We start from the raw sequence: 26,823 nt of genomic DNA on the forward strand, positions 1-26,823 counted from the left end.
ACAAATGGCAGTCACAAGTCATGCATGCATTTTCTTCTATTTGAAGTTAAGACTTTTTGATCTACCTGGTAAAGGCCATGGCAAACCCACACACTTGGAGTACAATGCTCTGCTCTTATTTTTTGTCAGAAATGTTAAAGACATGGTGATTTGCAGGGGCAGCGCCTGGGCTTAGGCCCCCTGCTGCTCACAGCTCTAGAAGCCCAACTGTTCACTACAATAGGGCCATGATTACACCTACACTGCTCGCAAGGTTCTCAGTTCCTCCCTGGCTGTCTGCTCTCCGCTTCCAACCCAGCAGGCATGTGATTGTACCAGCTCCGCTCACCCTTTCACTGCCTGCCTCTCACAACCTCTGTCCATCCATCACTGCCTCCCACATGTGGCGCCTTGTCACACTGCCACTGGCATTATTCTGACAATGTGAGGAAATGAGAAAAAAAGCTATATATTTAAAAGCTATATAATTAAGTCAGAGGTAAGAGAAGAAAAACATGTTAACTAAAAAAGCTTTATACATGTGTGCAAAATGTTCTTGGTTTTTGATTAGCTGGTGTCTGCTAACATCATGGGACACCTAAAGCAAGAGTCCAGTCTGTAAGGTCTACAGATAATGTTACCAGGTACCTGTCCTTGGTGACTCCGACCTAAGCATGGGTCAAACTGATGAAACTAACTTTGAAAGATTTGAAAACAGCTTATCTTTTTGGCTGTAACAAGTTGCTGTGGTATACTGTGAGAGTGCCAATACACTCTATGTTGTCCAGATATACAGTAAAACAAAACACAAACTCAGCAAAGAAATGGCCTTCCACTTTGCCCTGTGGCATTTTTTATTTCCACCTCATTTTCATATGGCACCTTCTTGTGTTTTATCGCTTACATGTCTCAATGAAGGACAAATAGAATGTAAAGAGCTGGCAATAGTCCTAATCCTTGGTGTGCCTGACTCCACCTGCAGGTGGATCACTGACTTCCTGTCTGACAGGAAGCAGCATGTGAAGCTGGGGAAACACGTCTCCGACTCACAGACCATCAGCACCGGATCGCCCCAGGGCTGCGTTCTTTCTCCTCTGCTCTTCTCCCTGTACACCAACAGCTGCACCTCTGGTCACCAGTCCGTCAAGCTTCTGAAGTTTGCGGACGACACCTCCCTCATCGGACTCATCTCTGATGGAGACGAGTCCGCCTACAGGTGGGAGGCTGAGCACCTGGTGACCTGGTGCAAGCAAAACAACCTAGAGTTCAATGCTCTAAAGTCAGTGGAGATGGTTGTGGACTTCAGGAAGAACCCAGCCCCAGCTGCCCCCATCACCCTCTGTGACTCCACAATTGACTTTGTGGAGTCTTTCCGCTTCCTGGGAACTACCATCTCCCAGGACGAGGGAGCTGATGGAGCAGCTCCCACTTGAGAGTGGGAGCTGAACATCAGCTCCCTCGTCAAGAAAGCACAACAGAGGATGTACTTCCTGCGGCAGCTGAAGAAATTCAACCTGCCAAAGACAATGATGGTACACTTCTACACAGCCACTTCTACCAGTCCATCCTCACATCCTCCATCACCATCTGGTACGCTGCTGCCACTGCCAAGGAGAAGGGCAGGCTGCAGCGTGTCATTCGGTCAGCTGAGAAGGTGATTGGCTGCAATCTGCCGCCGCTCCAGGACCTTTACGCCACCAGGACTCTGAAGCGTGCTGGAAAGATTGTGGCTGACCCCTCCCACCCCGGACACAAGCTCTTTGAGTCACTCCCCTCTGGCAGGAGGCTGAGGTCCATCAGGACCTCAACCACACACCACATTCCCCTCCGCCACTAGCCTTATCAACAAGGCCCGGTACCTACCCTGACACTCTCCACACCCCACCTCTGGCTCCTCATGCCACTGTACCTACTCTGCTGTAGCGTTCCTTTTTACTACTGTTTAACTTATTCTACTATTTATTTAAATTTATTTTATCATTATTAATACATACTGTGTGTATATGTTTTTACTTATATTGTTTATATTCTTTTCATCCTTCTTATATTTGAATGTGTGACATGCTCCAACAACACCATGACAAATTCCTCGAATGTGCAACGTACTTGGCAATAAAGCCCTTTCTGATTCTGATTCTGATTCTGATTCTGATTAATAGCTAAGGTATGTTTTAACCAGACCTCACCGTGATGACCATATCATGATGTTGAAACTATACAGAGATCTGGAATAAACTGCATTATTGAAAACTAAATGTTTGCTTTCTTGGAAATCTAAATTTAGAATAAACTTACAGTAAATATTTTAAATAAGTAAAGTTTTCCTCTTTCAGCAAGTCTAAAGTTAATAAAACAGCGTGAGACCAATAAACCAAATTTCAGAAAACACAAAACACACAGAATATCAATGAAAGGCCTGTCTGTATAAAAAGCTTCTCAGATGCCAATTAAAACAATACACACTGATGACTGACCGAATATAGACATGCTGTTTTAAAGCCATCTGGGCAACACTGAACTACAATAAGTGCAAAGATGTCAAAAGTGGACATAGATGACTTGTTCCCAGTAAAATGCACCAATCCTTACTATTACATTTCTGAAAGCACACTCCATACAGCCCTTTCTTTTAGATACAATTCAACATTCTGAGTCAACCCTGAATGTGTAGCATTAAGTACCAAAGTCTAAAGAGAGGAAAACAACATACCATATAGATGAGCCAATGGTCAATCCAAAGATTTTACATCAAGTCCCACTACGCCCCCTCTTTTAAAACCATTATGTAATCAGTTATGTGCCCTAATGGGTCATTTTCAATTCTTAATTTTTGCAGATGCCCCTCTTGTTGGTCAAAGGGGCACTACTAAGTGTCTAGGCACTCTGATGTGAAGGTAGGGCAAAATAAACTAACATAACCAAACACCACAACTGTAACCCCACTTTGAGGGTCCTGCACACTTCTGAAATACTTTTGAAAAGACATGAATTAATATCCCAGGATAATCTGAATCTATCAATATACTGTATGTATTTATACAATATATGAATAACACAACTACCTGATGGATATATAACACAAACTATAGTATAAAGGTGAGGTTGAGGGCGATGATAATTAATTCACAGTGCAGCTTTGACAGAGATGCTGAAGTAGGATAATCACAAGAACAATGAGTATGTTTACATGCACACCAATATTCCACTATTATTCCGAATATAACAATATTCCGAATTTGATACTGTACAGGTCATGTAAACAGCATATTCGGGTTGGATATTCCGAATAAGGCCTTTTCCGAATATAGCATTTTCCGATTAAGACATTAAGGCATTCTTTGGACATGTATACAGGGCATTCAGAATATGCCCCTCAATCAGGGTTTTGACCGCAGTTTACAGCCTCTTGCCTGTTTACGGCTTATGGTCAGCTCTGTGTGTTGCTATGGTTGCTGTACACAAACCAACCAGCCAACAGTTTGCAAGACTGCAGACCTAATGAGAAGGAGAAACACAGCTACTTTTAAACATTATCAAATACTTGGATATTAACAGGTTTTTGGATATGTGCACACATCGCTACGACAACCTTTTCAAGAAGCTGGTTGAAAGAATGGTCCAACAAGTCCGCCACCACTGGAAAACTGAAAAATCCTATTTTGCACGGCTACATGTAAACGGGAATATTAGTGGAGCGTAATATCTTTTTTCGGAATAAGGGCAAAAACTGGAATATTATGTGCATGTAAACGTAGTCACTTATATTAATCATAGAGGTGACACACAAAACCATATTTCACATTTGAAATTAGCTTATCAATAATTCACTGGTATTGAAACAAGACTAAGTGTCCTTCATCTGCAAGGCTCCAACAGTAAATGGGGAAAATGATACAATAATTATTTATACTCTGCTGAAAAGACAGTGTGTTTCAGCTGTTTGAATGCCTAAATAAACATGCATCTAGTATGTGTAGAATTTGTTTGTATCATGCTTGCAGTACAAATGCTTTAGGACATGCCAGAAATTAAAGATGCTTTGTCAAATTATTGAGCTGTTCAGTTATTCTCTCCAATGGTGTCAAACCGATTAGAGAGAACAAATGAGTTTTACAAAGACCTCATCTCCAGAACTGTGTGCCATCACAATCTCAGTGGACAGTGGACAGTGGAGAAGCCTAGCTTGTGGCTTACCATGTAGTATTTTTTTGCATACACCTCATGGACTTGTGTCCCTGATGCAGCCATGTCGCTGGTAAAATGAGCCCTCAGGCCCAAGAGGGGTAGTAACAACTTAAAATTTTATGTCATGGCAATAACATCCACAAACCAATGAGACTCATAAAAAGGATGTCTGTCATTATAATTCCACTCATGGCAACAGTTGTGACGTTTTTTTTGAAAGCACATGCTTTCCCAGTGGTACTGAGCTGCAGTCCTCTTATATGTACCTGGGATATCACAATAGACACTGGGCTTGGGGCTGCGGTGGAGGCATGAAACCCAACTCATGAAGCCCTTTAATCTTAGCAGCCCCAGTGGTAAAGCCTATGTGGCTGATGCCATCATTGCAGCCTGAGTATTGAATTGGATCTTGACCTCAGTTTAAGTTAAGAGACAGACTGAGTAACCTGAGTAACAACTCCAATTCCAGGAATGATGCATTCTTGGAAGAGAGATTGCCATTGAACTGATGTGTGGCAGCTGTGCGAGCACCACCTGTGCTTTGTACAATAATTTGTAATAAGCCAGTTGTCTATGTACAGTGTGTCTAACAGCGAAAATGCATCACAATAAATCTCTCTCTCTCTCTCTCTCTCTCTCTCTCTCGAAAACTGTGATAATTGTAGCCTATATGTGGCTGTGTGTGATGAACCTAGGTGTTTTATTTTGAATATGTTATTTTTGTAAAGTATCCGGCTGCACTGTGGTCCTCCTGTATGTGATTACCTGCCAGGTTTGACACATTCATTCGCGTCTCGCGCGAGAAATAGAGGTGACGCCTGCACTCACTGCAGCGTGCAGGCCAACGGATGGATAACATGTGTGCCGAAATAAAAATAGCTGCGCTATGCGGCTATACACGATGCTCTTGCGCCCGTTGTGTTTTTGCTGTAAGCGTGAGTTCTCTAGTTGAGGTGGAAAAGAAACTGCACAAAATAAAATTTCTGGTAAACATGGTGCTGTAAGAACATTTCTTGTTCTTGTATAACTGACCTCAATGCAAATTCAGGCCAGATAGTAATATAATTCCACTACATTGTACTGTACGTGTAAGGATCCCCATTGTTCCGTAGTAACAACTATTCTTCCTGGGGTCCCACAAAAGATAAAACACTAGACATTCAACATTACATTAATACTTCCACATTGTCAATACAATACATAAATACTATATAATAAATAAAATAGTTCTGATACATTCACATTTCCTTCTTAAACGTTTGAAACAAGCAAACAATGGACACGTACCAGTGTACCCTAGTGTCCCTACTTAGGTAAACAACACAGAATGAATCTACATTCACATGCCCACTATCATATGCCGCTTCTCCCATTTACACCATGCAGCAACTTTGTCATTGTTTCTGTTTATTCTCATAATATCTTTTTGACTTCACTAGTGGACAAGGATTCTTTTGCTGCGATTTTTCTGTTTATAGCTCTGTCAGAGACGGCCTTGGTAAAAGCAAATTCAGTGGTGCTGCAGCGGGGGCATCAGTCAAAAGAAGCCACCCAGTTCTCCAAACCCCAATTTTGCTATTCTCATTCTTCACCAACTGAGGATTCCTGTGGTGATGGTAACAAAGCAGTGAAAGAATGAGAAGAGATGATCTCAAATGAAGTAAAAAAAAAAAAAAAGTAACACCCACTCTACTAATAGAAATACCTCAACAGTACAAATGACCGTTAAGTAAGAGCAGCTTAGAACCATCCATATTTCTAATCTGATGTGTGTATGCTGTGTGTTTCTTCCGAAGAACTGTAGCTCTTTTTTGATTGGATTATGATTGGTCTGCCAGAAAATCAATTGCTCCACTGACAAGATTGGCAATATTGTTTATATGCACTTCCCACACATAGCTGCCATTCATTTCTTCTTTCCTTTTCTAACAGCAGTTAGCCTTTTCCTGGCAATTCATTTGACCTCCTGCACCCAATAAATTTCTGTTAATCTGGTCAGAAAGACGTAATACAAGACATAATATGGAGCGAGTCTTTGAGTACTGTACAGAAACTGATTGCAAAAAATCTCTAACATTATAACCTTTCTTTCCATCTTGCTCATGCACTGCTTTCCTCTCTGTCCACCACTTTGTGGCCTGGCTGAGCGATGGGCGATTTTCTGGAGAAGCACTCAGCCGAACAAAATGATTCCACACCAACAGACAGTGAGAGGAGCCACTTTTGAAAGGCAAGGACAGCCTATGAATTTGTGTGTGTGTGTGTGTGTGTGTGTGTGTGTGTGTGTGTGTGTGTGTGTGTGTGTGTGTGTGCGTAATCATTGTATGTATGTATGTTATGTGTTCCTTTCAGTTTTAGCTCCTTAGATGTAGGACTTTTTTAAATCTTTTGTCCCTACACATAAGAACATGTAATGATAAATGTGAAATACAGTTTTGTTTCTATAGTAGTATAGAGAGCAATGCTTTAGCCAAAACAGCACACCACACACAAACAGATTCCATTAAAAAACAACCAGAGTCCCGATACTCAAAACTAGAAATCTTGTGCGATCAAACATGTACAGACATGGCGGACGACGGGCTGGAAGAACTATGCTGCTGGGCTTCTGTGGCAGAGCGGTGCTAATAAGGAGGTTACCCGTTGATAACACCGGTGTCCCAGTTGGGACAGATACTGTTGAGCACTGCTCTCCTGCGGGAACCATGGCTGCCTCCCAGGTTCTTAAATTGCATCCCCATCATCTACACTTGCCTCCCTTCCTCGCATCTTAGTCAGTCCCAACAAGGAAGCATGGGGGGGGGGGGGATTGTGTGAGGAGAGGGAAACGAGGAAATGTGTTTTTAGAGGGATGAGACGTCCTGTCCTTTGAAGCATCACGTGAATTTGTCTGCTGTATGGGCAAAGTTTGCATCAGCCGCACAGCTTCTGGAAAGGCTGCTCTCGTGTATACTCGCTCATAGCTCCTCGGAGATCCCTCCTCGATGCTCGCTCACGCAGGAATAAGGGCTTTGAGACGGCCTTCACGAAGGACGGTCAGAACAACTTCAGGTTCAGCCGAGGACCGAGGAGCGAGGAGCGAGGATCTATCAAATAAGTGAAGTAAGAGCCAGTCACCCAGCGAGTGTGAGCTAACCAAGGAGCTAAGTAATGCTCAGGGCTTTGCTGTCCATTGTCATGAGGGGGGGGAATCGGCCCAAAATCCGCTTGATTCTAGTGTGGTGTGTACCCAGCACAAGGGGTAAGGAGATAGGGATTCAATGTAGCCAACGGAAAATGATGTGTGTGCGTGTGTGTCTGCATGTATGGACAGGGCCTTTCATCAGTAGAGAAAAGAAACAAATAACGTCTTTATCTCCTGATCAGTCTTCTCTGCCAACTGCCTAACCCCTGTCAGACCTCATGGCTGACTGCTTCTAAAGAGCCAGGACTGTTTGTTTAAATGTAAAGGTAATCAGGTCTGGCATGCCGCAGGGATCCACGGAGCCAGAGAGAGGCAGATGGGTTTGTCCCAGGGGAAGGGTACAAGGACGGGCCACCAACGGCAAGTCCTGCACCTCTGTTTCTATCTGTTGTGGAAAGTTATCCTGGCGAACAAGTTTGGTGCCATCAAGCAACCTCCATTCAGTATATTTACTACACAAAACAGTGAAAGAGCATTTAAAAAAGAATGACAAATGCATTTGGAGACTACCAGTCTCCTCTGTGATGGCAGTTTTTTTTTTACAGTAAGTGTACATTATATGTCTCCAAACTGATTGAGTGCCTAAGGTTAAAATGGTAAATGTAGCAAATTTAAGTGGACAGTAGCACTTTGGGGGAAAGCTGCACTGACGAGGGCATGTTATACTGTATGCTTACAACTAGGAGATGTACTACCATCAGATCATAACACTACAAAAATGTATGTTAGGTTCTAATTTATCTCCAGTTGTAGCTGTAGTTTGTGAACATTTTTATTTAATTAGGATACCACTCAAAACTGTTTTGACGTTGTTTAGACTTGGCCTTGGGTGTCTTCAACGACCAGTCGTTATGTCTAAATCGACCATAATGACTGTCGTTACAATAGCCAGGAACACTAACGAAGGAAGCAGTATTGATTATCCTGACAACAACCTCACAGAGGCTAAATAGCTGGGTTTCCCTACCATTAGTCAGAACTAAAGAAGTCTGTCAGAAGAGAGCAAAATTGTCTTCGGAGCACCTTTAACCAAGTCTAGTTGCCCGTGAGTTTAACCTTTCCCTAGATAACTATTTTACTATTTATTTAAATTTATTTTATCGTTATTAATACGTACTGTGTGTATATGTTTATACTTATATTGTTTATATCTTTTTATCCTTCTTATATTTGTATGTGTGACATGCTCCAACAACACCATGACAAATTCCTCGTATGTGCAACGTACTTGGCAATAAAGCCCTTTCTGATTCTGATTCTGATTCTGATATGACCTGGATGACTGAGGTCCTTTACAGACAACTCATAGTTACCCACAACCTAGACTTCACACTACTGATCGAAACAGCACCCATCAAAGATGTGAACGATCTGCATATAAATACAGACTAAAAAACTGTCTTCTTCTGTTCTTGTGTTCCTGGACCTCAGTGCCACTTTCGACACTGTTGACCATGATATTCTACTAAAGAGGTTAGAAAATAGGTCGGCCTATCCGGCCCAGTTTGAAACTGGTTGAATAACCTGTAATGGACTATTCACCGGCCTCCCAAAATCAACTGTGAAGTGACTATAGTTAATTCAAAATTAACTGTTCTAACAGGAGCTAAAACATATGAGCACATTACACCTGTTCTTAGATCTCTGCATTGGCTCCCCATCAAAACTAGAAGTGAATTTAAAACTCTGCTACTTGTATACAAAGCTCTAAATGGCCTTGCAACTCAGTATATATTGTTACGACCTCGTCTTTTGAGTAGCTGTTTGTTGATATGATATCAGTCTCTTTAAGTAGTGAGTTGTTAGGGAAACACTGACATGGGAGTGTGTGTGAGGCTTTATAAACCAGATGCGCATGTGTGTAAAAGGATCATGAGATTCATTCAGATGATGACGGAGAGCCTTTGAGAAGTTCGAGGAAACAGAGGCGGAGGGCCCAACGCTACACCACAGACACACTGAAGAAACAAGACTGTTCAAACGGAAAAGACTTTGCTTTCTTGTTTTCCCACAATCAATCAGTCTTTTGTAAATGAGGAAATGCTGGGTCTGTGCATGCCCAAAGAGAGACGATGCTGGAGCAGCTCACACGGAAGCTGTTCGCTGTCGACTGCCAGAGGGTACTGAGGCCAACAGCCGTTTTCCGACCGTGACACCATGTTCCTCTGGGTGAGTCGAGCTTGACGCCGCACAACCCCCTTTAGCGTTAGGGAAGATCTACGCTCACTCAGGCAAGTTAGTCTCATCCTCACGTTAAACGCAACACGTAGGGACAAGGAGACAGGGGGATTAGTGTTACCGGCTGTGTTAACCTATAGCCGCTGTGCTGTGTTGTTTAACGAGCCCGGTTAGCTTAGTAACAATATAAAACATGCCAATATCACACAAACCGGCAAGAACCCTCAGTTCCACAGGCATCCCTCGTACTAACAGTAAAGCAGGAGAGGCTGCCTTCGGTTTTATGCCCCAAGGAGATGGAACACCTTGCCTGAAGGCCCTCACACTGAACACTTCAAAAAGCAGGATAAAAAGATTTATCTTTTAAACAGTCAATGGCTAACCTCTTGGCGTGTGTGTATGTGAACATGTATATCTTGTGTAACTAACGTGTGTCTTGTTTATCTTGGCATTTGTATACTCTGCACTAATTGTTTTTTTCACTTGCATGCCATTTGTATGTAAAGCACATTGTGTTGCATTTTACTATATATGAAATGTGCTTTATAAAGAAAGTTGACTTGACATATATGTTCCTATTAAGAACTGGGTGGCCCTTGAGGAAAAGCCATATACCAAAGAAAATTAACTACCTGATGAAAGGTAGTGAAAGGTAAATGATAACAAAGCCCGTTTTTCTTCCTACAGAATATTTTATTCTTATACATAATTTTTCCCGTTCTTCTCCGCTTCATCTCTTTTTTAAGAAGTCATTTTTTAAAATAGAATTAAATGCAAATTAGAGTAGAGCTGATTATCATATAAACGGCTGTTGCCTAGAGGGGCAAAACACTCTGGCTTTATTTATTTATTTAGTCATTTCTCACAGTTCCCCATAAAACTCTGACTTTAATCAGTCCACACTTCCTTTTAAAGACATAGGGGAATTAGAGACCAGTTGAAGCGATGCGTGCGTTTGAGTATGTGGACTGCTTGTATTTGTGCGTGTGCATATGAAAGGTATGTGACCAAGAGCAGAGCAAGAGGCAGAGAAATTGACCTGCAGCATCTATAGACCTGTACAGCTTCAAAATGGCGCTTTGCATTGTTCAATTAGCCGGGTGCTGCTTGTTCTGGCAGCTCTATGTTCATAATCTTTTACTATTCACATTGAGGGCAATCACCTGTGAAGGTACACATCTGGAACAACATCACAGAGCTCTATAATCCAATACTGAGTGGTAACTTTAGGTAGTGGTGGAGAGGCTTTTTATGACAGCTGGATTGTTTGCAGTCACTCACCAGTACGAGTGGTCTGATTTGAATTAACTGGGAGTGAGGGAAACACTGTTCAGGCAATTACCCGGAACTAACACAGAGGGGAGAGATGAAGAGAAGTAGTGGGGAGAGATCGGGCGGGCCACGGCTGTTTACTATCTCGGGAACAACCACTGTGACAGGCGACAGAAACTGCAAGTTTGGCTTCCTCATAATGGAAACCTGCAATTTAACTTTGGCAAAACATCCATGTAGCCTAATTAACGTTCTCTACAGGTCGCTCTGCAATGTATGTTATGGAATATTCTTGTGGCTACCACTGCCAGCTTTACGGGTATGAAATGTTGGGACAGTAAGATGATTCCCTCTTTGTTTGTGTAATGTACATTGTATAGACAAGCTGCTTTTAGTAAATTATTTTGCAGATACAATGCAACAACAAATATTTGCATTCATCTACACATAAACTTAGACAAAGTTATCATCTTTATGGAAGAAAGGGTATATGTTTATTTAATTTGTATTGTTAACGGGGTCTAGAAAGTAGTAGGGCCAAAGCATGTGTTGTCGGAGCAGTGGGCTTTTGTTTACAGAATAACAGGCTAAGCTTTGGCTACCGTCAACCATAGATGATAGATATATAGATATATAGATATCTATATATTGATATCTATATATGGTAGCCACACGCACACACACACACACACACATATATATATATATATATATATATATATATATATTAACATATACAGTATATGTATATCTATGACTGTCAACACAGCCAAAATGTAGCTCACACTGACGTATTCACGTTCTCAACCTGGCAACCTGCGTGAGCTTCGAGTGTATGAGGAGGGGCCAGGGGAGACGACTCTCTCCAGTATTTAAAATTTCAACTGCAGTTCCCATTACACACTAGCTGTCAGTATTACATATTGCTCCTTTCACCTGTGAGAGGTTGACATTTCACTTGAGACAGGTCACTCTGTGAGACAGTGCTGATTAAATATTAAGAACAAATTTTTATTTTAGATTCCAGTTAGATTTTACAAGGTGTTTATGGAACAATTATGACTCAGTACAAGCGCAAATAACACTGCTGGATTTAATCTTCATGATAACGTGGATGATATGGAGTAAAAAATGTGCGTGAGGCATCAATACTTAGCCAGATAATCTGACACAATGCCTTTATGTTTTTACTTTAACTGTGTTCATATTTGTGGTTTTCTGTTGGGGTGTATTTAGTAGTGACCTGCATAACCATCTCATGGACACAGAAGCTTCAGTGGCAATTGCTAAGATCAGTTAACTTAATGTTTTGGAGTTGTTTTTTTTTTTTTTATTTAAGTTGACTTCCAATACCTCATTCACCCTTGTCACCATTTTTGTGGCTATTTTTCTATCACCACTTTTCTGCCATTTGCATCAGAAAGATGACATTTCCTTTTTCGATGACACCTCTGGTTGGCTCAACATTAGATCTATTTGAACTGCTGAAAAAAAAAAATGTAGGCAGCAATTCTGAGGTCTGGAACAGGTTAGACGCATCGGGGAACCATAGGGCTGACTGAGTGTGATTGTGTTTGACTGTGCTTGACTGTGCTAACTATGGTACCTTCTTATGTAACTGCAAGTGTTTGGGGCCGAGGACTGGAAGGAGCTGCACCTTACACAGCACTTTCTAAAACAAACTATGCTGCCCAAGTTGCTGTTGAGGCCGTTTTATCTCAGCAACATCACATGGGATTCAATGCACTCTCTGCTGTTTTCCAATAGGTACACTGCCTTTCTCTCCTCTCTACTTGTATCCCCACGTGTGCTCGTTTTCAATCCTTTTGTCTGTTCATTGTCAATTCTGTACTCCTGAATCATTCTGTTATGCAGTCTGGTCCTATAGGTACACTGCACTCTATATCAACATCTCTTTCTATCTGTAGCCTCAGGCGTGGGGTATCGTGAGGGCAGATGGTGCTCCACCTTCCATGAGACTTAATGTCTCAGCTGCCTCTCCACAGAAACACACAAACACAGACACACTAACACGTACAAATATACATGCCTCCAATCTAATGCATAAGTCAAACAATTGCAGACACATCGGAGTACAAATATCTAGGCTGCCTTTCTCCTGCACTATGACCCCAGGTGCCTTTAATTTCCAATGCATTACTCCAGAGCTTCAAGAATGCCAGTGGTTACTCCCCAAAGAATAGCATGTGCGAATGTGTGTGTGCTTAAACTCATCACCTCCATCTCTGACTTCCAACAGGGAACATATAACCAGAGCATTAAAATGCCTCCATCTGCTTGCCAGCTAAGGAAGTCTAATAGGAGTGGGGTGTTTGATGGGCAAATTAACACAGATCACTGAAATATGCATTGGTATGCAGGCTTTTTATTTAACAACTTAAGTGTGAGAGAAATAAGGAGAGGGAGAGGTTATAGGCAGACATTCCAGCCTGGTAGAAATTATAAGCAATTTGGTTTAAAAAAAAAAAAAAAAAAAAAAAAAATCAAATTTCAATACTCAATCTGCCAAAAATGTTTGAATCTACACTTCAGGATATATTATTTTACAACATGTAAGTCTTTACTAGCCATCTGTTCTGGTCAGAGTCAATTATACCTCAGCTGACCCACTAAGATGGCAACACATGCCAGTAAAGCACATTTGTCCAACACATTTGCCTCCTCTGTACTGAACTGGACTACAAAGAAAATAATATTTTTCATTTAATGACAATTTCATTTAAAATCAATGATGTCCAAATAATGGATGCCAGCTGCTACTGTGGAATATTTTATCTATGTAAAAGGTAAACAGTGTAACTAATCTCTTCTAAGTCTGTTTGTAATTTTTCTCTTTCTACATGGTATGTGTGAATTGAGACGTATGTGGTATAGCTGCTCAGTGGAATTTCTATGGCAAAGTTGTATTACATAACTATCATTGGAGCTACAGTATGTTTCTAGTGCAGTTCTTGTGACTGTGAATAAGAGAGAAGTATTGTCATACACTGGTAGTATGCTGCAACGTAAACACCACCAAACTTGCACGCTCCCCATCCCGTTGATCGCACTGAATAGAACTGAACTAAATGTAAAAGCCACATACAGAAAGACACACAGATCTGAACAGACAGAGCCTGTACAGAGAAACCGCGGCACTACTGGGGTCCGTTTGCAATCACTTCATGTAGCTCTGCAGCAGAGAAGAGTGGGGACAGAGAGATAAGCAAGCAAAGCACTGCATGTAGGAAGAAGATGGACGCGGTCAAGAGCTATTACAGCTAAATGTACCTAAGGTTTACAAGGCTTAAGCTGTGTGTATATTGTAGGACGACAGAGCTCTAAAAAAACACTGGCAGCACCAATGATACTAATGCAGAATGGCAACGTGTGTATAATTATCTCCTGTATAAAGTGATCATTACATGGCAACTGGTACTTCCTACATCAAAACCCATCCCAACCTGTTATTTACATTGTTTCATTCCCCTTTCATCTCTCATTATCTCAATTAGTAGAATGTGATGTTGTCAAATTAAATTATATCTTGTTGATGAGACATGACACCAGTTATGGAGTGCTCAATGAGAGGAGTGTCAATTGTCTGCGCCTTCGACTGTCTCAATCCCCTTTGCTCATCCAACATTTCATAATAGCATTTTCATTTGTAGCAACTGCTGAAATTTCGCCTAAGGTTTGTACTGTATTAGTAGCAGCTCTTAGCTGCTTTACACTTGTCTTATGATGTAGCTGTCCAATCCAATAGCCTCTCTTCTGCCAAAATCTCTTATGAGTAGTGTCTCAATTTCCTTTCTAGCGTCCTATTTTTTTTTCTTCTTTCCCCTTTTAACCTACCTTTTCTATAAGCCAGGTCCTGGGGGGGGGCACAGAGGAAAGAGTGTAAGAAAGGGGGAGAGGAGCGGTCGTGCACACAACTCAATTATACATCAAAGCACTTGTGTTGGGGACACCATGGAAACTCTGTATGTTCTGCTGTACTCCCTGACGAAAGGAGAGGCTACCACACATTACTTTTGTATTATTCCTTGTTCATTAAAGCCAAGCCAATTCCTGCTATTCCTGCCAATTCCTGCTAATTACTAGTTTCAGAATGTTCCTTACCCACATTCAGTCAGAAACAGGCTTTGCTGAGATTCTAATGGTACGTGTCCATTGTCAGCGTCATTTCCACGCTTCCCATTCATGTCTATGGGAGCAGCCGTGCAATGCATTCTGGTAGTGTCGCAGGGACTTAGGAGAAGCGGGCTGCCGAGTTGCCCGCTCCTCATTTGCATCAAGTTGAGTCCAGGAAACTTTATGCAAATGAGTAGTGGCCGGCTCAGCGCCTCTCTAAGCTGACGAAAAACTTGTCGTTGTCAATCGGAAATGAAGACATATTCAGCAATTGCATAGCCTATTTCTCGCTTAAAATGTTTTCAGAAACACGTTTCGGTGAACTATTTTCGTAAAATAAGAGATTGTATTCCAAGTGGGGTGACATGTACCATTATGGTACATGTCCATATACGCGTCGTCATCTTTTGAGAGCCGTCGAGCAGAGTCAGCTGCTGAAAATAGACCTGCCGCCTATCTTTAGCAGAGCGAAGAGCCGCTTCACACCGTGACGCGGGTGGTGGAATACCAAGCATTGACTTGAATGGCCGCGATTGCTTTTGCCATGGGCTGCAGCGCCTGTTAAAAATAAATCCATTTTGAAACTTGTGCATACTAAACACAGATATAAAAACTGCACACAGCAATGACAAGATATGGAATTGTGATAGAAAACAAGAGGTACATGTGGACCAACTTAGATGAAAGCTATGGAGCAAATTTGTTAGAGGACAGAAAAGTCAAAATTACGCTGCAATGTGATGTGATCTAAAAAAAAATACATAAATCATCAAATGTCATTATGTTGAAAATAATATCAAGACATGATATGTTGTACAATGCTTCTTCCACGAAGGCAGAGAATCTAATTTCAAAGTCCTTGAAGCTTCCTGTACACACATTGCCTCTGTACATTTCGTTGTCTATTCAAAGACTCAGTGAGAAAATCCTTCAGAGAAAACAATACTAAAACCCCTGCTTGCAGCCACTACGGTGCAGGACCATATAGTGAATTTATAATATATGATGAATTGTTTTTTTTAGCCTTAGATGTAGTAAGGCCAAAATATAAAAAATTGATGGTGGTGCTATTAAAATCAAACGGTGTTACCAATCAAACTGGTTCAATGTGGTGAATCACTTCAGCAATCAGCCCGTTAAACTATGACACAACCACAAAGTGTCCACAATGCTAAGTGTTAAACCCTTGGGAGGACATGAATGTCTAAATAAACATCATTGTCATCCATTTGATTTAGTTTCTTGTATGTATGAGCTTAGGTGACACAAAAGTTCAGACAAGCAGCTAGTAGTCTTCCCGGGAACTGTATCGTTAGAAAGACCAACCAATATAGCCACTGTCAGTCCCCTCAGCTAGTCGGGCAAAATGGATGGTTTGTTCTATAAGTGCCAAACAAGACCCTGCTAGACACCATCAGCCTGAGTAGAAAGACAACGTGAAAACGTAGCAGAGATTTGACAAAGATGGGCTGTAAGTTGGAGCTTCAACATCTGTTTGTCACCTTAATTGGTTTGAGAGGTGTTTGTTGTGGTTGTCATGTATGCCTGCTGCAACATAGCTTTGTAAAACCTGGAATCTGAGCTGTAAAATGAACAGTAAAAGTAGCAGCAAAATAAATCATATTTTAACTAAAGCATTGCTTTTACTGACAAGTCAGTGATGCTTTCTATAGAAGAGAGTACAAGGTATTAGTACAAGGTATGATTCAAGTTAATCATATTTTACTCTACAGCAAGCTTTTGTGTATGTATGGTTCACTAGTGTACAACAAGAAAGAGGAAAAACCATTGGTAGCAACAGTATTCCTATTCCTTTCTTCAATACTTCTCATAATGCATCATTTTTTCTGTAATCCCTTTCTCCCTACTATCTCAATTGCTGAAGTGACAGCCAAAACAGATTTGAGCAAATTGGAAAGGCTATAAAGCTCTATTAAGGAAAATATAGCTACGGTCTGAGGAACAGCGAGGGGGAAAACAGATGAGTGGGAAGGGAGATGCATATTGAGACACAGACGAAGACAGAGGGAAAGAATCACTGAGGAAAATGCCAAATTAGAGCCCTGGTGAGGTTGAAGGCACGACTTGTAGCTAAACAACTTTTTCCCCCCACACAATTCTTCTTTCAGCAGAGTTTTCTTTCCATAACCATGGTATCATACACATCGCAAAAAGCAATGAGTATGAGTAAGCACTCTGTATTTCTTTCCATCTCAAACATAAACACAATCACCCATGTTGCCGCAACAAATATGAAAGGACTGACAAGATGCACAACTGTCTTCAATGTTAGCAAAACCTTGTCAGAATTCACAATTCTGCCAAGTGAGTGTTAGAGGGAAGGAGAGCGCCAAAGGCAGGGTGGGGGTAGGGATGAGGGGTGGGACCCACACACTTGAAAGAAAGGGAGAGAGGGCACGACAGGTTGATTTATTCAAAGAGTGAGGAGTGGGTGAATCAAACTTTAATGGCTTTTGGGAGTGCAAGCCGTTCTCTCTCTCCCCCTTCAGTCTTTCCTTGTGTGCTCGAAACCTTACCCCCCCCCCCCCCCCCTTTTTTTTAGGAAAAAGGAAAACACTTTTCGATGGTCCAACATAAACAGGAGCCTTAGTTTTTTTTTGACAGACAAATCTGTGCCCATCTCTGTGTAGCACGCAAATCAAGGTGCTCTTCATGCTCAGTGGGATAAAGTAAATGACAGAAAGATAAAGGAGGAAGAGGAGGTGATTTACCTTCATGAGTGACAGCATACGTGATGCCCAGGCAGTATTTGTTGCGTTAACCCCTGGACTGGAAAGGATGAGTGGAAAAATTGTTCTACAGGCACGACGTCCTCTCTGACAACTCACTTTAGCGACCATCTTGAAAGGCTTAATGAAATCCACAACTGAATAATCATTCATAGAAGTGAATGACTGCACTCACTCCTTTATACTGGTTTCATGTGTGGTAAGCACATTCAAAAAGGTTATATCTATATTCAATATCTGCAGATGGAAAATCCCCCCCTACACAGACAAAAAACATCAGTGAAATGAAAAAAAAAGGAAATTAAGGGACTAGTTCTGCATTAAATATGTGAACAAACAGTTGGTAGACAATTCTAGTACTGTAGATAAACTGGCCATATGTACTGTATTTGCGTTGTATAAAGAATGGAGGAGTTGAGATTAGTTTGTAGAGGATGATCATGTGCTATGGTCTAATCAGTGCTGTCAGATAATCATATGGACAGATGGAGAAAAAAATAAAACACTTTCACACTAAACACTTCCAAAACACTTTTTAACTGTATTCATGAGTACATTATTCATTATTAAAGACATGATGCAGAGGAACAGCTTCTTATATGCCATCAAAAACTGGAGAACATTTCTCCTGCAAATTCTTCAATAAGGATACTTTCTTTTGAGAAACCACAACTTGTGCTTAGAATTGGGTCCTAAGCACCAAATAGGAGAAAGTTATAAATGGAGCCTGAGGTGAGTAAAATATTGACTGCTTCCCATTTAACCTTCTCACTTTATCCATTTTTTTCTCTCTTTCTCCCTAAATCCCTCGATCCCTCCCTATGGGGCTCAGGGTCTTAGTGTCAGGCAGAATTCTCTTTAAGGCCTGTGCCTGTCAACCAGCCCCCACTCAGCACAGTAACCACTAGATTCAATTACACTACAAGAGAGACCAGGACAGATGATACTGAAATCATTATGGGATAAATCCAACTTCTAGGAGGCTGTGTGTGTGTGTGTGTGTGTGTGTGTGTGTGTGTGTGTGTGTGTGTGTGTGTGTGTGTGTGTGTGTGTGTGTGTGTGTGTGTGTATTGGTGTCCGTTCATTCTATGTGCAGGATGACTCTGTAGAAGTTAAATCACAAATATTTTGTAAAATACAAAATAAATGTATTCCCATACAAACAAGACTAAGTTCCCAGTGAACCTTGCAACTGCAATGATATTAGTCACCCGTATACTGAAGGTGCTATAATATCTGTTTTTTTAACCTGGTAAACAAATTACCTTTGGATGCTGTAACCTGCTGAGATACAGGGCAGAAGGCGATGAAAGATTAGGGATGGATTTCAGCTTTCAGAAGTGAAAAAGGCAAAGAAGAAAGAAATATAACAGATTCATGTATGTTCTACCTGACAGCGATAGAGGGCACATCAAAAAGCAGGTGCCTCTGTTTTGCTACCAGAGCCCACATCAAACACTAAGCAGCTCATTCACAGGCATAATAGGAGCTCTCAAACACCCTTTGCCAATATTATCGGAAATATGAGTGCATTTGTGTGTGTGTGTGTGTGTGTGTGCGTGTGTGTGTGTGTGTGTGTGTGTGTGTGTGTGTGTGTGTGTGTGTGTGTGTGTGTGTGTGTGTGCTTGTGTGTTTTAAGTTTAAATGTTTAGAGGAAGTAGTAGCCAAAAGCTGGGGGCTAATCCATGCTGGTTTGATTTCCTCTCATCTACTCAACTGGTTATAGTGCCTTTGAGCAGCAAACACTCAAGTATCCAACTGATAAAAGTCATTGATTAATCAAATATATATACTGTATATATAACATAAACAAGAGCCAGATTTCCATTCGGGGCAGTGTGCCACAAAACAAAGGATAATTTTAATTGAACGTTAGTCACTTGTAATTGTTTTAGCAACAAATAACCTCAGGTTTCTGATGATTCCTGTAACTATGCTCCTTTTGGAGAATTCTCATAAAAACAAACCAAATAAAGAAAGTTATTTTTTCAGACCAGACTGAAGGGCTTTTCTTTCTTTAGATGTCTGACTTTTACCTGAGGGGTTTCCACCTTGGGCAGCCCTGTTCTATAACATCAGCCGTAGTTCATCAGAGCTTACTGTAGGTTAGAGAGGGACATTGAGATATGGCTGATAGAAAATAGAGGCTGAGGAGGGATTTGCTCACCTGCCTGACATACCTGAGAGACAGTAAACAGATAAAGTTTGGATATCTATCACCAGAAGCCTCTTGCCTGTCTGCCAATAAACGTAATCTATGTGCTGCATTACAGCGCTGGTCTGAAGTCGCCTTTACAATCTTGTGTGCATCATTACAGCGTTATCAAAGGCAGGATTCCACTGCACTGCGTATCTACTGTAGTTTGGGATGAATGGGAGTGTTGGCAAGAGGTTGAAAAAGAGCTGGTATTTAAATTGTGAAAAGTTGTAGCTGGAGGGGCTCAACCAAAAATAATAAAAATAAAACGTATACCTTGCTAAGATCATGGTAAAACAAGTATGGTTAATATATATATATATATATATATATATATATATATATATATATATATATATATATACACTATGATGAAACATGTGAGGTGAACGTGTATGATCCAATAATGGCATTAAGAAAATGTGTTTTGTGTAGATTTATGCGTGTAGGACAGAAACAGGCATTTAAGGCAGAAGAGACTGCAGAGGAAGAGAAGCAGAAGAATACAAGTGAGGGTCAGGGGGCAGTGTATGGAACCGCAGGGCATGGCACACACTGGGCACACTTTGAAAAGTTGTTAGTGCTGGCATTTGATATTATCACAGTGGCACTGACAGAGAGACCGACTCCCAGTGGGGGAGTGTTGAGGGTCAGACAGCTGGGGGAGGTGTGTGTGAGGGTTTCTGGGGAGGGTTGTTCTTTAAGCCATGGATGGTCTCACAGTTGCTCAGACAGCAGCTCCGTAGTACACAGATGCACACACAACATCATTTTGGATTTTTCAATAGAGGGCTTGCTGTATAGGAGGACTACCTTTTTTGCACTAACTGTATATCGACTCTTCACTACATTTATCATTTTATATAGACTGTATATTACCTACCTGGTTAAATAAAGGTTAAATAAAAAAATAAAAAATAAATAAACCTGTCCAGCTGAATGTGAAAAACACTTCTCAGTATGTTGGAGGCTCACTCCATCATCTCATCCAATAATGGATTTGGGTTGTGGCCCATCTGCTGTTCTATCAAAACATTTCTGGTGATAGTCTTTGCCTCTTGTTTCCAGTCTGTGCTGCTGGCTGCCTGAGTGTGTGGATGCTGTAAATATGGCCAGCTCATTAGCACTGACAGAAGGAATGCTAGCAGCCCACCTGCTCCCCTTCACCCTCTTTATAGCTCTACAAATTAAAACGACATTTACACACACTCTCCCCCGCTCTCCCTACTGCACTGCTCACCTTGCCACTCACATTGCTTCATCTGCTCACTGCTGAGCTGCATCAGGCCTACCTCAATATACTTCTTCTCCTAATTATTCTTCTGTTTAAACGACCCTAAAGCCCTTTGAGTTGATTTCTTTTTGGCTTCCGTCAATCTGTTTTATCTGTGTGTTAAATTCCATCATTTCAATCCTTTGTCTTTCTGTCATGACTTTACTTTCCTCCTCTGCCATTCTTCACATCCATCACCCCTTTACCATCTTTTTCTCTGTGTGCTAAAGTTCAGCAGCACTATCTAGTAGTGTTGATTGTACGTTAACACCCAGTTACTCTGGCATGTCCAGTGAGACAGTGTGTGACAGCATGATGGAGTGATGTCGCAGTATGTTTGCTTCGCCCGCTAGAGGTCAGTTAGGGTCAAAGAGGTAATGAGGCCATAAAAATGCCGGTGTAACGAAAGTTGTGGGCAAACAGGATAAGGTGAAGAAAAGGGTAGAGGAAGGGCAAACAGGTACAATGAGGAAGAAACATTGTTCCCAAAAACTCCTACTTCCAGATGGAAGGAGGTAGAAGGCTTTAATGAAAAGCTCTTTGTGTACAGATTGGACTGTGTGCTGCATTGTAATTGCAACATACATTCATACAAATATGAATGAATGTGCTGTGTCTCATTTATAATAAAGGCACACAAACAACTAAAGTGATAGAGATTTGTGATAAAACACGTTCCACCTGCATTAGTCTCACTCTGTGGTCGCATACAAAAGGCATGCCTTTTTATTTTGACTGTATTGTCTCATTGTGTTCACAGTGTTTAGTGTTTTAAAGATCTATTACCACAACCCATTGCCTCAAATAAAAAAGCTTGAATTTTGTAAGCACTAGGATGGAAGGACTGACACAAGCAGTAATTCACTGTGATTTAAGGGAACTAACAATATGTAAGCGACTGAGGGTCAAATACAGCTCTGGTTAATGGCTTTCCGGAGGCTAAACTGAAGCGTATTGTTTGCAGAGTCTGTATGTGGACTATAAGTGTAAGTCCCACACAACTGAGCAGTGGTTGCATTGGCCTGAGAGAACCTTCCCTGGTGGGTGGTCGAAAAAGCCTCGTCTTAACGGTCCTCCTTTCTCCCATTTATTTGTCTGACTTCATGGATTGGGGAGAGAAAAAGCCAGTGGCTTTGAAGATTTGGTGACGACTCAGAAAGGGCTATGTGCTCAATATAAACACAACAAAATGTGCGTTTGTGTGTGTGTGTGGAGTTCAGCCCCTTTTGAAGTCCTCCACTCCATTCTGGCAATTACTTCTATTAAGGATTAGATGAGGGAGAGAGCGAAGAGGAGAGAGAAAGATGGAAAGAAGTGAGAGCTGAGGAGGGAGGTAGCAGATTCAGAGAGGACAGAGAAGCCAGAGAAACAGAGAGGAGAAAGGTGATTGAGGTCTCTAATGCAGTGTTTTTCTTCCATATAGAAAGGAGGCTGTTAGCACACTCTCGAAACAGGAGTTCGAAGACAATTCCTCAAATCATGAGAAGATCACAGGTGCAGCAAAACACAGCTTTTCCAGGGCACCAGAGACCAAAAAAGCACTGTGAATTGTTGATCACCAGGAGTTGGATGTAACCACTATGCATTTACTACTGTAAAAATTAGGGCTGTCAAAATAACGCGTTATTTTTTCTCAGATTAATTAATCGAAATTAACGCGTTAAAAAAATAACGCAGATTAACGCAGATTAATCCATTCCATATTGACGTTTGACCCGGAGCCGTTCTAGCCACCATTGGACTGTAAAATGAAGGAGGGAGACGAGAATGTTCTGCCTGGATCATTAACTGGAACATATACTTGTAAAAATCTTCTTCCTGCCAACCCTGGCTACCGAAATCTGGTGCCACTGATATGTCTGCTCTTCTCTCTGGTGCTCTGAAGACGATACAGGCAACACAAACACCGCTGCACGTGACGCTAGTTAACACTATACTCGACAGCAGCTAACGTTAGCCTACTGCTAGCTAGTTAACACTACACTCGACAGCAGCTAACGTTAGCCTACCGCTAGCTAGTAGCTGGATTAAACACAATGGTTACAATGCTGACAGCTAACGCTGAACGGTGTAAAGTTTGACTGTGTTTTACTGTAGAGGACTGTGACTAGGGATGGGCGTATCGATCCTGTGGTATCGATAGATCGATATACTCACGCTACTCATTTGGCATCGATTTCCTTAAAAAAATATCGATATAAACTAAAAAATAATAATTGGGGGTGTATGCATTACTTTCAGCTGTTTTAGATTACTTACTTAAATGACTGTGCCGGGACACCCCTGTACCTGGCAGCGTATTGAGCTGGCCCATGTCACGTGACAGGAGACGAGCGAATGAGCGTCAACGTGCGACACAGCCGACAGCGACACAGCCAAGGGCCTGAAAATGTGTATGTTTTTGTTCATATTTAATTTATTTCATTCATATTTATGTTATTTATTTTACTTTTAAATTTATTATGTATTGACCATAATACATTTTGTATAAATGGTCTGTATTTGTCTTGTGATTTGTCTTAAATGTAATAATATTTTTACTGACAAAAATTGGCAATAAGAAATTAACGGTATCGGTATCGATATCGATGAAAATGCAAGAAAAAGTATCGGTATCGTATCGAATCCTAAAAGTGTGGTATCACCCATCCCTAACTGTGACTCAACAGCGGGATGTAACAATCTGCAGCTGCCAAGCTGCCATCGGAAAAACAACACAGACGGTGCGTTCAATGAAACTGGTAAACTACAGCTTCGTGGTGCATTTGAAGTTATTGTAAATGTCCTTGGTGGTTGTTTTTGTGGTTCAACAGCAATTTACTAGTGAAATAAGTTATTGTTATTGTTATACATTATTATTAAATCATTTAATTTTGACCATATGGCCTTAGCAATAAACAAGCCATTCTTTAATGTCACCAACTGTTGTTTAGTACCCTTTGTTTTCTTTTCTTTTTTTACTTTCTTAAAAAGTATCGGTTCAGGCACCGTTAATTATGTATGCGATTAATTTTGATTAATTAATCACAGAGTCTGTAATTAATTAGATTCATTTTTTTGATTGATTGACAGCCCTAGTAAAAATAGTTAGAACATTGAGGTGAATTTTAATACATGTTTTTCTACCTTTTCTTAAATTCCAGAATCAAGCCATTGTTGGTCAAATCACTTTATATGTGAGGAAACTGTTCTTTGGATGGTCAGTTTTTATGCTGGCATCATTGTTTTTAAGTTCATAAAAAAAGAAGTTATATATAGGGCTGTCAGCATTAACACGATGCGATTAAGGGCCGGGCATAACGCGTTCATTTTTTTTAATCGCATGCCGGCATTTATTAATTTATTTTACACTTCACTTGGCTTCGCGTCGTGCCTAACAGGCTACTATTTTGACCCTTTGCTGCACTGTTACTTATCATCAAGTTGCCATACTTCCTGCTGCTGCAGGCTGCAGGCACGATGGAGAAAGACAGCAGCAACACAATTCTGAATGACGCTTTGTATTTTTCAAAACTCCCGGATGGCTCAGTAGACAAGTAGAAAGCCACATGCACATTGTGTAAAGCCAAATTAAAATATCACCGAAGCACGTCAAGCTTGAGCTACCACCTACGAGCTAATTAACGTGACTCAGGTTGATGCTACCCGCTAGCATGCTACCCACTCAGGCAAAGCACTATTTTGGAGAGTGCTACTTGCTGACCTGTGGATGAAACCAAATCCCAAAAAATTACTACAGCTCTTGCGAAATGGGTGTCAACTAACTGCAGACCTGTCAGCATCGTAGAGGACTCGGGTCTTAAAGACGTACTACGGTTGACATGTTCTGACCCGTCTTATACATTGCCGTCGAGGGGGACAGTAGTTTCACCATACACAGCCTGTATGACACGGAGAAAGCAGCCCAACTGGAACAGCTGCAAGGTGCTGCAAATGCTGTCTCATTAACCGGTGATCACTGGACGTCAGTGAGTAATCAACATTATTTAGGAGTTACTAAACACTATATTGACTCTAGTAAGGATAGGGTTTTTTAGTTAGGTACTTGGAGGAATTGTGCAATAATGACAGATTCACACATTTTTCTTTTGTTTACAGTAAATAAATACTAAACAAATACAAATCTTAAAGTCAAGTTCATAAAGTAACTTTCTTTGCATTCATTTGATTACCACTTAAGATACACTGCTAAGAATTGCTTTCCATTGTTAAAATGAACATAAACAGTTCTGAAATGCAAAATAATAGAATTTTAATCATGTGATAAAATATGCGAGTAATCGCGATTAACTATAGAAATTTAGCGATTAATCGCAATTAAAAAAAAAATCATCATTTGACAGCCCTAGTTATACTATATAATTGTCCTACATATGATGCTTTTTCAGTTTTCTGCAGGAAGAGGTGCATCACAAACTCACACACAAATTATTGTACTACTACATTGGGTACATTAAGTTAATAAGTTAAATATCTTTCTGTCAGGCTTACCTCTGGGATGTTGACGGTGTAAGGCTGCCCATGGAAGGAAGGCGCATTATCGTTCACATCTCCAATCTGGATGTTTACGGTGTCTTTGACCACCTGAGGGAGGAAACACCTTGGTAAAGTTGTTCCAAAGCCTCCTCCACAACTTATTTATCAGAGAACGGTAGTCACTGAAAATGTGTAATAGCCACACCAAACTAAGATTAAGAGTGAAGAAAACAAGACAAGTGTGTGATAGATTACCCGCGGGGGAGAGTGGGATAAACCTCATTGTGTTTCAGTAACTAAACTGCGTTAAGTGAGACAGGTGTGATGATTATATGTGAGAAAGAGTGAAATAAGGGTGTGAATGAAAGCAAGAGACTGAAAGGGAGATGGGTTGAGAGAGAAGCCATCTATGTGACATTTAGTCAGGCTGTAACCAGGTGTCAGTGGAGGTGTCATAACTGTGATCACAGTGTAAATCTGTCTCTTACCTCTTGAATGTCACTCACGTAGAATTCGACCTGCATCTCTGACTTGGTCTGTTGAAGACATGGACATGTTAGTGCAAAAGAGCAGTGCAGATAATACAAAGACACACTGTAGAAATGCCACTCTGAACTCAAAACCATTTCTTTTTCATCCCTCCCCGCTGAAGAGCATTGCACTTTTCACTGCTCTTTCATCATTTGATAATTTACATTCCATCTCCCATTTCAAAATTGTCCTGAGTGTCTTTTCTTATGTACAATGCATTTGCTTTGGTAATGTGTAAACGTGTGTGTTGGTTTGGTGTTCATACCTCACGATCGAGCTGCTGTCGAAGCCAGACCACACCAGTGTCTTTGTTCACAGAAAAATACCTCATGGCCTCTTCTCCTGAAACACCATACATGAGAGGTTCCCCCTCAGGATCCTCTGCTTTCAGCTGGGCCACTGATGAACCTGCCAGGCAGACAGTCAAAGGTCAGAATGTCTAACTACATCTTGAGCTTTTCAAGAAACATGTCATTGTATTTCTTACCCCGATGCATTTGTATTGAATGAAACATAATTGTTACGTGCCTGAAAATCATTGTTCAGCATTTTTTTGTTTTAGCTGCTCCTCTCCTTTAAGTATTCTGAAAATGACCCACTAAATACACAAAAAAAGAAGGAAATAACTTGACCTTCAATGTCAGGGCAAAGATTGATTTAGACA

At 41.0% G+C, this 26,823-nt stretch overlaps 1 protein-coding gene across 5 annotated transcripts in view; it reads right to left on the reverse strand.

Annotated features, from left to right (window-relative positions):
• The window catches only part of cdh23 (cadherin-related 23), a 196,972-nt gene that overhangs the window by 118,308 nt on the left and 51,841 nt on the right, over positions 1-26,823 (reverse strand). For all 5 annotated transcript variants that reach the window (XR_004895229.1, XM_035992483.1, XM_035992484.1 and 2 more), the window contains 3 exons: positions 26,425-26,567; positions 26,117-26,164; positions 25,644-25,736 (listed from right to left, as the gene is read on the reverse strand). Coding sequence is in view for 4 of the 5 variants with exons in the window: in XM_035992483.1 (XP_035848376.1) it covers positions 25,644-25,736; positions 26,117-26,164; positions 26,425-26,567 (284 nt within the window). In the remaining variant the exon portion in view is untranslated. The remainder of the gene's footprint in view (positions 1-25,643; positions 25,737-26,116; positions 26,165-26,424; positions 26,568-26,823) is intronic.

This window comes from Sander lucioperca, chromosome 15 (assembly GCF_008315115.2).
Source record: "Sander lucioperca isolate FBNREF2018 chromosome 15, SLUC_FBN_1.2, whole genome shotgun sequence".
Classification (NCBI taxonomy): domain Eukaryota; kingdom Metazoa; phylum Chordata; class Actinopteri; order Perciformes; family Percidae; genus Sander; species Sander lucioperca.